The 12,077-nt window shown below is 40.8% G+C and overlaps 1 protein-coding gene across 1 annotated transcript in view; it reads right to left on the reverse strand.

Moving 5' to 3' along the window:
* Positions 1–10,310, reverse strand: part of ntrk2a (neurotrophic tyrosine kinase, receptor, type 2a) — a 70,989-nt gene extending 60,679 nt beyond the window's left edge. Inside the window, exons 1-5 of the mRNA XM_046387596.1 lie at positions 9,628–10,310; positions 6,887–6,961; positions 5,012–5,083; positions 4,597–4,665; positions 2,885–3,033 (exon numbers count right to left, since the gene is read on the reverse strand). Of these exons, the coding sequence (XP_046243552.1) occupies positions 2,885–3,033; positions 4,597–4,665; positions 5,012–5,083; positions 6,887–6,961; positions 9,628–9,881 (619 nt within the window). The 5' untranslated portion in view covers positions 9,882–10,310. The remainder of the gene's footprint in view (positions 1–2,884; positions 3,034–4,596; positions 4,666–5,011; positions 5,084–6,886; positions 6,962–9,627) is intronic.
* Between the last annotated feature and the right edge of the window lie 1,767 nt (positions 10,311–12,077).

Consider the following 12,077-nt stretch of genomic DNA (forward strand, 5'->3'; position numbering starts at 1 on the left):
TCCATCTGCTGTCATTTCCACAGCACAAGAAAGAAAAGCTTTCTCTATTCTCGAGACAGCTGGTTTCAATTGCTAATATTGTGCATTTGGATTATTTAGCAGATTTTAGCCACAGAAGCTTAAGGTATAGTGGGTTTTATCTTCATATTGACAAGCATAACTACAAAAGTAATCTCACAACTTAAAGAAGGAAAAGGGAATTTAAAAAAGTCAAGAGTTTACAGGTTTTATACTGTTTTTTAGCTTTCAAATCATCTATAAACAAATAACTGAAGGAAATATTTTAAAACATGCAGCTGTTTCAACCAAAGCTTATTTTCATTTTATATGAGCATGGGACTGCAGTAATTTTTAGTAAAAGTTCCATATAGGTCAACAGTGGGAACAGTCTGTCTGCCTTTTCAAATGGAGCTCAAGCAGTAAACAGTCCACAGAGAGACTAAGAGACAGACAGACAGAGAGAGAGACATATGCGGGTGGCCTGAGAGATCAGTGTCAGCCCGAGGGCATCGTTGGGCACTTCCTCTGTTTTGTGCCTTTCTCATACGTCACTCAGAAATGTTCAGACAGACAGAAGAACATGCATGCAAGCAGACAGACAGATGGAAAACAAGTAATGACAAGGAGAAAAGACAGCCTGAGAAAGGAGGAGGCAAAATACAGCGCAAAAAAACGACAGAGAGAGCACAAGGCCGGCGGTTTGGCCAGAATGAGAGGTCTTTTGGTGTATCTCTGTTAGCCCTGGGGCATTATTTGGCACCCCTGCCCCAACATGTCCTCCTCCTCATATGTCAACTCTGCCAGGGGGTCCCCTGCCCACCTCTCTAGGGGCCCTGCTGTAACTGCGCTAATGCCAAAAATAACCTCTGCTAATGGAAGGGAGGCAGAAGGGACGGATCAATAGGAGTTATCAATGACAATGTTAGCTTCCTGCAAGCTAACTTATTGTTTCGTCCTGTTTGCCCGACTGCCCTGAGCTATTTTTGACCAGATCAGTTGTTCTTTCAACAACAGAGAAGGCAAAATACTTTAAGATCCTGGCCTATTAAGGGGAAATTTGATTACATTTCAATTGAGACCTATTAAGCTTTTTTGACTGCTATTATTGTGCGTTCTATAAATTTAAATCAGACATGTTGTCACTTTACAGCAACAAACTAGATCTGACTGGGTTTATTACCCCAAAGGCCGGAATAATCATTTGTTTACCCAGACTGAATTTGGGCAGATTTGTTCTCAAAGAATCAGAGCAGGTCAGGCTCAGACAGATCAAACTGTATTCTGACCCTGTTCATGAAAAGAAGAGTCCAAAATGAAGAGAATCATGAGGAATAAAGCATCAATTAACCACAACTGCTGACATTTACACATGACAAGCTTGATCAGCAAGTATATAGAAGGTTTATGGTCTGTGGCAGTCCGTCTAAGAGGGACAGCAAGTTTGCTGGTTACTTTGACATTACACTTATGTTGTAAATAATTATGTGCACTGATAAACAGGTTTCACAAATTATTCCTTATGGGAATGTTAAATACTGTTTTTTACACACTATTTATACAAAAATTATCTCATTGGTTTTATACATACATATATATAAATATTTATAAGTCTGTGGAAAATTTATTTTACTGCTCATATACAATAAAAAAGGATTACTGCTGTTTTGCTGTAATTCAGTTTTAGCACAGCTATCCATAAGTCCAGAAATAATTCCTTCCTTGATGACCAAAAATTGCTGATTCAGAGAAAAAGGAAATGAAATCTGCAGCATGACAGCAGGTCACTGGTGCAATGGGACGAAGTGCATATGGTCTTTATAACACACACGTTTTACTGTGATGCACGCATTTCATTTTCTCCACTCAGCATCTTTGGGACTCACTGATGTCATCTATGCCTTGAGTCGTTCTCAGCATACTATCCTTCTGCTTCTACAATGTCCCGTACAGTGACCTTTCTGCATCTTCAAGCAAATGTCTCACATGCCGTTAACCGATCTATAATATGACATAGAGTCTCACAGGGCACACACAAACACCGCTCTGTGTGTCACACATTTCACTCTGCTCCATCTGGCAGCTAATCTTTGCATCACTGGAGAAAAATTCCTACAGCAGAGGGAGAGCGTCAGCTTGTTTAGTGTCACAGGCTTTTCAGTGGCACGCTGCGAAAACCAAATCACATTTTTAAGCCTGCTATAAAAGCAGGGCTCCAAGTGTGCATGCACACATTCATTTGGTCATTTGTTTGTTTGCTTGCATGTAAGTAACTGTAGATTTTCGCACTGCACAGTGGCTGAGGAAACTATAATATACAGGCCAAAAAAGTGAAATACAGTGTGTGCAGCATCTTCGTTGTAGCCTGTGAAAGTTCACATACGAGTGGATATTGCTGATTACTGCAGTGGTTGTAGTTAATGCATGGATTGTATTCTTTGTATAGTTATACTCAAAGGATTTTAACAATAAACCTCACTCTCCGGTTGTTCACCCCCTGAGCCTCCCCTGAGAACACGTGGGAAAACACTTGGGACTTATTATTGTAATAACTAATTTCACACAGCGTATATCCAACATTTGAATATAGCATTTATGCAAACATACATACACACACACACACACACACACACACACACACAAACAATGCATTTACATAAAAACAGATGTGTCAGACACATGCAAAACGCATGAGAACACACACAGTGACAACAAAGATTTGGAAAAATCTTAATTAAGGAAACCATTATGATTACTGTTTCCCTCCAGGTGCTTCAACACTTTACTCTGCTACAGCATGCAAATGTGGTCCCCAGCTCCTTACTGTGTGTGTGTGTGTGTGTGTGTGTGTGTGTCTGCATGTGTGTGTGTATGTGTGTGTCCTCACCACAGTTAGGTAGTGTCAGTCTGGACAGCGGCTTGCGTCCTCCTCCATCCTCAATGCAGAGCAGCTCCTGATTGTCTGCATCTTCTCCTAAGAACAGTTTTATCCACATGTTCTCACAGGAGCAGTGTAGAGGGTTCCCTGACAGGATCCTACACACACACACACACACACACATACACACAGTCAGGAACCGTTAAGAACAGTGAGTAGTAGAAGAAGACAGTAAACACAGCAGTGTCAAAAGTTGCAATAGTCCAACTATTTGGGAAATACACTAATTTGTGGGTAATTTGAGGGATAAAGAATTCAGGTTAACACAGCTCTCATGTCTCTATGTTAAATAAAACTCTAGCATAAGTTCAAGCCATTCTTTTGCACACATGGGCATGTAGTTTATCTCTCATACCATCCTGTTTTTCACTCTTCTCACTAATGTTCACACATAATTTCCTGCTGCCCACTGCGATATCAACTGGCCATCTATCCAGTAGCACAGCAACACACCTACATTGTTACTGCCACCATTTTTAATATGATTATCTCTCTTCCTTTATTCATGCTACTGTTATGCATTCCCTTTCACATGCCCATCACTGCCAAGTCTTTGCAGATCCTCCAGCTTCATCATTTCATCAGCCACCACCAGTGTCTGGACTCATCGGAGGGGATTTATCTCACTGCTGCACAGGGCAGTTGCCCCTCGATCACAAAATCTCCCTGTTGAGTCTAAGGGTGAAAGACTTTCTAACAAGACCTAATTACACCATTATTTTTGCAATAAACAATTATCTTTACTTTAGTCACATGCCTCTCCCGATTGAAATATGAAGCTACTGCAAAGAGCTGCTTAGATTAGTTTAGCATAAACTAGAATCAGGGAGAAACATCTTGCCCATTTGGTGCCTACCACCTTTAAAGCTTAACTATTTAACTTGTTACACTTAATTTCTGTAATCCACACAGGAGTCACCATGCGAAAACAAGTTGTCATGCTGTTATGTTCTCAACTTCATACTTCATTCGTTGCTACTGTGAGGTACCCAGCAGAGACTCCAGAAAGGCACTACTACTGGCCAAGAAACAGTCTAGCACATAACTCCCCGTAAAACAACAACTTGTCATATTTACAATAGTTTTATTGTGCAGATTTAACCAACTGGTGCTGTAGGGTAGTTTTGATGCATTTGGAGAGAATCAGGGTCGCTTTTTTTCTTTCTTTATGCTAAGCTAAGCTAACCAAATTCTAGTATAAATGGACAGATATGAGAGTCATTTCAATCTTCTCATCTACCTCTCTGCAAGAAAGTGAACAGATTTTTTTTTCCAAGGTCAGCTTGGAATGAAAAATACCTGCTGAACAGTAGTGATACATGTTAAAAAAATAACCACATTCTCTCTGTGGAAATACAAATTGTATAAATTTTCCACCTGAATTCAGTGTCTCGATATCTTTCACTAAGCACTGAAGGTTTATTGTTGCTTTTCAACCCAGTTCGGTTAATCTTCGACCCCTTTGCCTAAATTGAAAAAAATAAAATAAGCTACAGACAGCAGTAAACCAACTCTGAGCTTCAAAACATCACATCAGAAATCTATAGGGGACACTGAAGATGCTGTGATGATAACTGGGAGGTAAACCAGAGAGCCAGGAACAGACAGACAGACAGACACGCAGATGGACAGACTGATAAAGAAGGCTGCTCTGAACTCACAGATAAGAGATGTTGAGGTGTCTGAATATCCTCCAGGACAGTGATGACAGGTTGTTATCTTTCAGATTCCTGGAAATTAAGTTGAACAGCAGGGAATGAGATTACAAAGTCACAGCAAAAACATAAGACTGATGTGACTATTAGCCTTTACATTAACAAGACCCCAAATCTGAACCTGAACGGGATTCATTTCTATTCTCAGCCATCACAGTGTTTGTCTTTTTTTCAGTCTGGTTAATTATCTATCAGTAATGCTACAAATAAATCATCTTTATCTCATGATTTTAACAACAAATACCACAGTAAATGAACATAAAAACAGTTTTGTCCTGAGTCAAACAAATAAACAAATCAATATGATGGCTGTCATTCCAGTAGAAAGCAAAGCATAGATGCAGTATGCATTTTTACTTACAGATACTGTAATTTGAGGTTGTTTTGAAAAGCCAGCTTCGTCACATATGTTAGCCTGCTGTTGGTCACCGTGCTGACACAGAAACAAACATAAAGGCACCACTGTCATCCTCATCATGAACAGTACAATTATCAACAAAAACAGCAATACCAAAAACAGCAACAACATTTCAGGGTCCTCATCGGCTCCATTCTTCTGGAGAGACTTTGGTAGCTGGCAGTTTCTACTAAGTGACGACAGAGAAGGATACACGCCAGTAAAATGACTTTTTGACCCCATAGTAAACCAGGAATTCTGTTATTTTAAGCACTAAACGATACAGCATTAATGGATTCATTTATAAGTATTATACATTAACATTAATAATGCATTTGTCTTGTCTTTTTTAGAAAAATTTGTGACATGTTTCAGTATCACAAGCCAAAGTTAAAATTTAACAGCAACAACATATGAGTATGGGTGTATGGTGAGTGGTTATGTGAAAGGTTGTTTTCACAGTGAAAGAAACCGATAATCAATTCATGTGGTTGACATTTAAGCAAATGATGTCACCAGAAACTGGATCGATCTGAATATATAGGATATTATACATCCTCTGGACATTAAATATATCATCCAGCTCATTCTTGTTCTTAAGACTCGCAAGTCAGCGGAAAATATTAAAATAAAAATAAATTTTGGTTTGTTCCAAACATCAATCTATCATGTTTTGTTGAAATAAATTAATCACGTGAAATAAAGTTTTCACCTCATTAAACGAGGACTGTCTATGTTAATTGTCTCAATTAAAGACCCTTCTTTAGTGCTGCCATTCAGGTATATTCACAATTCAGCCTTTTATCTTTTTAAATACAACAGATGTTTCAATAAAAAACCTCTTCACATGTAAAAGACTGTTTTAATAGTCAGGTGTCTTTAATATTCCTGAATCCTGTACGTTACTCAGCACCGTTAAAACCAGGTGCAGAGAGTGTGAGCCCTTCTTCATTTGACGTAAGGCTGTGGGAGATGTCATTATCTGATATGGAAAGTTGGTTTTACAGATGTTCTGTGACTGACTGAGTCTGTGCAAGAATTTTCATTTCACCATTTAAAAAAACAAGACCCTTAACAAATGATTACCATAAAAATGTTAAAACAGTGACATGTTATCATTATATTGGTCTGAAGACCTTTTCCTATGAAGTAAACTGCACAGATTGTAATAGTGTTTTTCTCAGACATGTGAGGCATTTGTCCTTAATTGTGGCTCAAACAGTCATCTTTGCGGCATTTAGAGTTTTGTTCCCATTGGCTTGAACCACAATTAAAAGCATACACACTTGCAGTGAGTAACTTGCTTTGTAGTAATCTGTCTACCAAATGGGAAATTGGCTGGACAATTAGGTAGCGTCTATTTAACACATTATTATGTGGCAAAAGAGTGCTGCTCGGCACACAATCGTGTTTTAGATTAAAAAATAATGCAGATGCAAAGCAAAACACAGTAAGTACAAAACACCCAGGGACACCGCCATAAACACAGCAGGATTTTAGAGCAACAGATGTGGACAGTGCATTGCTTTAAGCAAAGAAGGGGTATTATCAGTAAAGGTGAGGTAAATCAATATTTCTCCTATGGTGGACTATAACAATCCAAATAAGCATATGTAAGATATGTAAAATGTCATGAAATTGTTCTTCTTTCTGCTTTGCTGCCTATATAAAGACCTTAAGACCGAACATTTGAAAGGAACATTTGAACGGCCACAGAATATAAAAACGCATGACACTCAAAACTCTCTTTTTTAAATACATTTGTCTGTTGACTCAGTGCTGAATGTGCACCCCGCTACAATGTGTTTGTCTTGGCAACATGAGCCATGAAAGACTTACAGGTTCCTGAGATTCTTGTAGTAGTGCAGGTCTTTGTCGTTGATGGAGGAGAAGCTGCTCTGGTTGGCGATGTAACTGTCAGCAGATACAAGTGTGTGTCAGAAGGCTCATTTGTTAACGGAGGGAAGCATGGAAAGAAGCATTTCAACGAGACAAAGGAACATCATGAGCACGTATAATTAGAGGTCAAAATTTAGAAAATTAACTCCTGAAGGGCCACCGCTGATGAATGGGACACGTGTGCGTGCTGGTAGATCTGTCTCATCGTTTCCTCTGCTTCGCCTGAGCAAGACACTTGACTCGTTTAAGTGCTAACTGGAGAGAAATGCGGGCAAATAAGGCTCTGCAAATGCATTTTAACTGTTACAACTTTGGAATCAGACATGTGAGAACCTGCAGAAGGAACATTGAGTAGCAGAGCTCACTGTTTTGTTTTTGCTTAATCACAAGGTCATTAAATGATGCTTTTCGTGTGTTAGTTGTACAGCATTCGATAGGGAAATAAAGCATCTCTAATTAGATTCATTGATTTCCAAGATCATTACATGGCTTTAGTGGCAAACAGCCCTCAGTCTAGGATTATTTTTTGTTTCTAATCATTTCAACTACAACATGATACGGTGTATTTTGCACAATTTACACAAAAATAATTACATTTAGTCAATGCAAGTCAAAAAAAAAAATGATCAGTGACGGTTGAGACCAAACCAAACCCTTCATTTTATAAGTTGTCCTGCCTTTGTATCACAGCACACACAATGCCTACATGCCCACTTCAAGTCTGTTAAGGAAATCTCTGCGTTCAGTGTCACATAAACAAACAAAAAAAAATCTCAAAAAAAAAAAATCTTGTGGAAAGAAAGAATGATAACTTTAAATGTGCCTTTTCAGTAATTAAAACAAGCTTACCGAGAACGCCAACTCCTTTCAGTGGTTTGCACACTGATAAAGTAAACTCTTTCTTTGCCACGCAGCATCTACAAAATGCTGTCTCACAAAATTCCTTTTTGTTAACTAAAGAGTGAAACTGCCTGGTAATAATCACACACAGCTAAGATTCAATGCTAAGGTTTCTAGAATAACAATCTTATTTGTAATGCATCATAATCACTGATCACGATAACACCTTCAGTGTCAGCAGATAAATATTTGCAAATCAAAGCAGACGGTTTGACAGTTCAAGTAAGATGTAATAAAGCCATCGCCAAATACTAACAACACTAACACATACATCCCATGTTCAGTTCCTCACTGCAGCCAGGCGTTAAACTCGGAGTTACATGCCGTTAGTCTGCAACTAACATTTAGATATTGCCTCTGGGCAATATATCAGTATTGTGAAGCAGATATTTTCTGTTTAGTTTTATGTTTTCTTAAAGGTTATTTTTTTTTAGGGGGGGGGCAAACAAGAAAAAAAACAAACTTGTGTACAAGGTCAACTGTAAGATATTTACTTAAAAAATGGGAACTAATTATAATTTGTTTGACTCTGGATTTCAGGACAACAATGAAACATCAAAACAAAGAACTGTATTTGAGTTTTTACACACTGAGAGAGACCTGCCAAGCCGTGCTTTTCACTACCGATGCCATAAAAATGAGCATGTTTAACCAATCAACACAGACAGGGGACACGATAACCTATCTCTCCGGTTTTTGGCAAGGTCGTTTGCAGTCACCAGTAATTTGTCTGTTTACTTTAGCCAAGCACTCAGTGAAAGCTTTTCTCCACACTGCTGGCTCATTTAAACAGCATCCAAGGCTTCTCCAAGTTCATCAGTGACAAGTCACTATCAACAAGGCCGTTTATCTTGCCTGCCAAGAAAGATACAGGCCATTGTGGAAATTAAATATTTTTTAATCTCTTCTTTAATTGCTCTCCGATTACAAATGCTTACACGTGTGTAAATTTATTTCAAGATCAAATGACATTTTATGAAACTGCAGAAAAGCATTTGGAGGGAGACAGTAGGCCTCATTTAAAAATGATGAGATTTAATTTTTTGCCATGTAGAGTTGTCAGCCAGCAGCAAAGAGAGAGGGTCCAGTCTTCAAAAACAAGCAAAATGTTGAATGTTGACCATCAACTATGAAAATGTCGTTTCCCCCCACTTGAAAAATCGATTTCCTGCGCTTCTGTGGTTCATTTAAATACACTCATATAAGCCATCTTGGGAAGTGTCTGTGCTAATATTTGGACAGTGGTGTCTGGTGTGCGTGTCTCCGTCCACAAACACGCACGCGCGCGTAGGCACATGCACGCGACCACACGTAGACGAGGCTTTGTTTTACTGTGTGTATAAAGCCTACCAGTCTCCGCTTTCTGCTGCCTTTCCTTTTAAATGGGCTCTTTTCACGTTGGTGTAAAGACTAACATGCCCCACGGTGGGAATAGGTCTGTTATGCAATGTAGGTTAAACAGGATGCGTGTCTGAGCCGAACCCATGCCGAACGCATGAGAAGGACTTAAATTTACACCCACGATTGGTAAATTTGTGGACTCGTCCTAAATATGCGCGTGAGATTAAGATTAAGTGCAAAAAGTAGACTAAATATCGACTGGGGCTGGTGTTTTCTTGGTGGACCGCGTTAGTCAGCTCCAGTGGCAAAGGATGACATTCCTTTATTTGATGTGTGTTAGAAAATACAACCACTTGGTATAAATATGAGGATTTGGGGACCCTTTAATAGGAATCCGAAATCTCCACTCAGTAAATCTGATGCTTATGAGAGACACTCACATGTCGGTGATGTTCTCCATCTCCGCCTCGGTCTGCAGGACGGGGAAAGCATTGATACCCCGCTCTGGGTCCACGCAGGAGATCCTGGTACTGCTGCAGGAGCAAAACAATGGACAAGCCTCCGCTGACATCCATGGATCTCCTGCACCCACTGCCAACCCGACTACCACAACCCACCACCAGCAGCATCGCCACGACCCAGACCCTGTCCCTGGCGAGGAGAGAACCCCGCTCCCGAGTCTCAAGACGCTCATCTCGGGTGCCAACTTCAGCTATAAGGCTCGCTGAACAGCCCCACTGCCCGGCCCAGGTTGGCTGGGATCAGCCCCGGTACAGCCAATCAAGGAGAGGAGAAACAGGCTGAAGTAAAATCCGATGCTGAGGTGATACTGGCTGCGCGGCTAGAAAACCATCTGCCGTAACACCAGCTATAGGCAGCAACGAAGGGGGAAAAAAGAAAACAGGATAATGTGAGTCGTCCTTTCCCTGTGTGTTTCCTCCAGAATCCCCCGTCACTCAGCCAGCCGGTCAGTCAAAATCACACTGCCACACTGACGGGTGTGTGCCAAGGAGGATCTCTCTCTCTCTCCCTCTTACTCTCTCTCCCTCTCTCTCTCCCCACTCTCTCTCTCTCTTTTTGCTGACACGCACCGACCGGATCCTCCTCGACACAATGTTCTCTATGTCTGGATGATTCTCGACAGAAAGACAGGTAGTGGTGCCGGTGATGGCTGGTTGGGTGGATCCAAAATAAATGACAGCCAGAGCGGGAGTGCCGTACGGTGCGCACCGCTGTTCCCGCGCAGCTCGCACAGATGAAGGCTGCTATGAGGAGAGACGAGGCAGAACAGAAGAGGAAGGGTACCAGCATCTAAGCAAATCATTTATAATGCCATACCTCATTGAATCCCCCACCCTACCCATTGGGGAAATGCTCTTTGCTCTGCTGGCAGGAACGTCTGGGGTAGGGTTAGGGTTAGTTGTTTTTTTATTTCTTTTTGCTCAAGGGAACCACAATAATGCTCTTGACGGGGATGTGTGAATTCGTGTTTCTGGAAAAATTAACTTCTTTCATTCTGCTTTCATTCTTGGGTCGTCAAAGGTTAGAGTTATCCCTCGGAGCGCACCGTCTGTGACAGGCTTTACCGGCCTTGCCTTGAGTTGTGAACAAGGCGATCGTCCTTGTCTGACAGTAAGAGCAAGACAGACAGAGAGAGAGAGAGAGAGAGAGAAGAGAGGTGGAGAATCTTCTGCGTTAAAGAGGTTATTTAATTTATCTACTTGCTGGCTTCAGATTATGTGCGTAAATGAGATATAAGGGGCTATCAATTTACAGGCTCTAATTGCCATAATCATTCTCATCACCACCGTCGTCATCATTATAATCATCATTATCATCTGGTTGTTATGCCGGGTGTTTCATAAGTAGACCTGTATGCAGTTAGTCAATGAAAAACAAAGCTGTCTGGAAGCCTTATTTTGAGTCACTCTAGAGGCACTTTCACAGTCTTATACATTGGGGATGGGAAATAATTAATATAGGGAAAAGTTGTTTAAATAAAAGCACCATCTTATTTCTCATTAAAAACCATTTTCTAGAAAAATTATTTAGGCCTCTCTTAATGCCAGTTGAGCTGAATGGTGGACAAGAAGTGGATATAGTGCATTACATGAGAGAGAGCGATAGAACAAGAGAGCAAGAGGGAGCAGTCACCAATCATCAGCTCTTTAGCTGGCATGTACTAGGCCAAGCGTCACCTTATTAAATCATTAGACCATATTTCATAATCATATGGGGCTCCCAGCCAAACCAACCCCGAATCAATAATCTGTCATTTTAGAGTGGAGGCTATAGGGCTGCATGCCAGTCACTCTGGTGCTATAGATCTCCGACTGCTGGATGCATTTCTGACTCAAGAGTTTATCTGTCTTTTCCACTGTGCAGCCACTGAAGAAAAGCTGAGCTACTCCTCCTCAATCTTTCACCTTGTAAGTGAGAGACAGAGAATGACAGCACATCTGCCTGTGCAGCAACCACACACCACAGCTGTGAGGACTCTTCTCCTCTCTCCTCTCTCTTTCTCCAATGTCGTCCCCATGTGCAGCTCTGAAATGACGTTTGTGCTGACGCACGGGCAGTGCTGCTGAATAGAGGAGTGTAATTATGGAGCCCTGTCTGTGTCTGAACCAATCTGGTGAATGGCTACCTCAGAAACTGGGGGGAATACGTCCTGCACTGAACAGAGTGGGCGTAGCAATTAAAACAGTGTCTCATAAACATAATATTCCAATTAGTCTCTGTTTCTTTTGAAGTCTGACAGAGGTTGTAACCTGTGTTGAAGGTCTTTGACATTTTAAACGTGTAATCACCCCTTTGAACCATCTGTCATCCACGGACAAAGCATCAGTCATGATGTGTTTTATCCAGCACTGTGAGCATTTTGTAGCAT

The sequence above is a fragment of the Scatophagus argus genome, chromosome 4 (genome assembly GCF_020382885.2).
Source record: "Scatophagus argus isolate fScaArg1 chromosome 4, fScaArg1.pri, whole genome shotgun sequence".
In the NCBI taxonomy this organism is placed as follows: domain Eukaryota; kingdom Metazoa; phylum Chordata; class Actinopteri; family Scatophagidae; genus Scatophagus; species Scatophagus argus.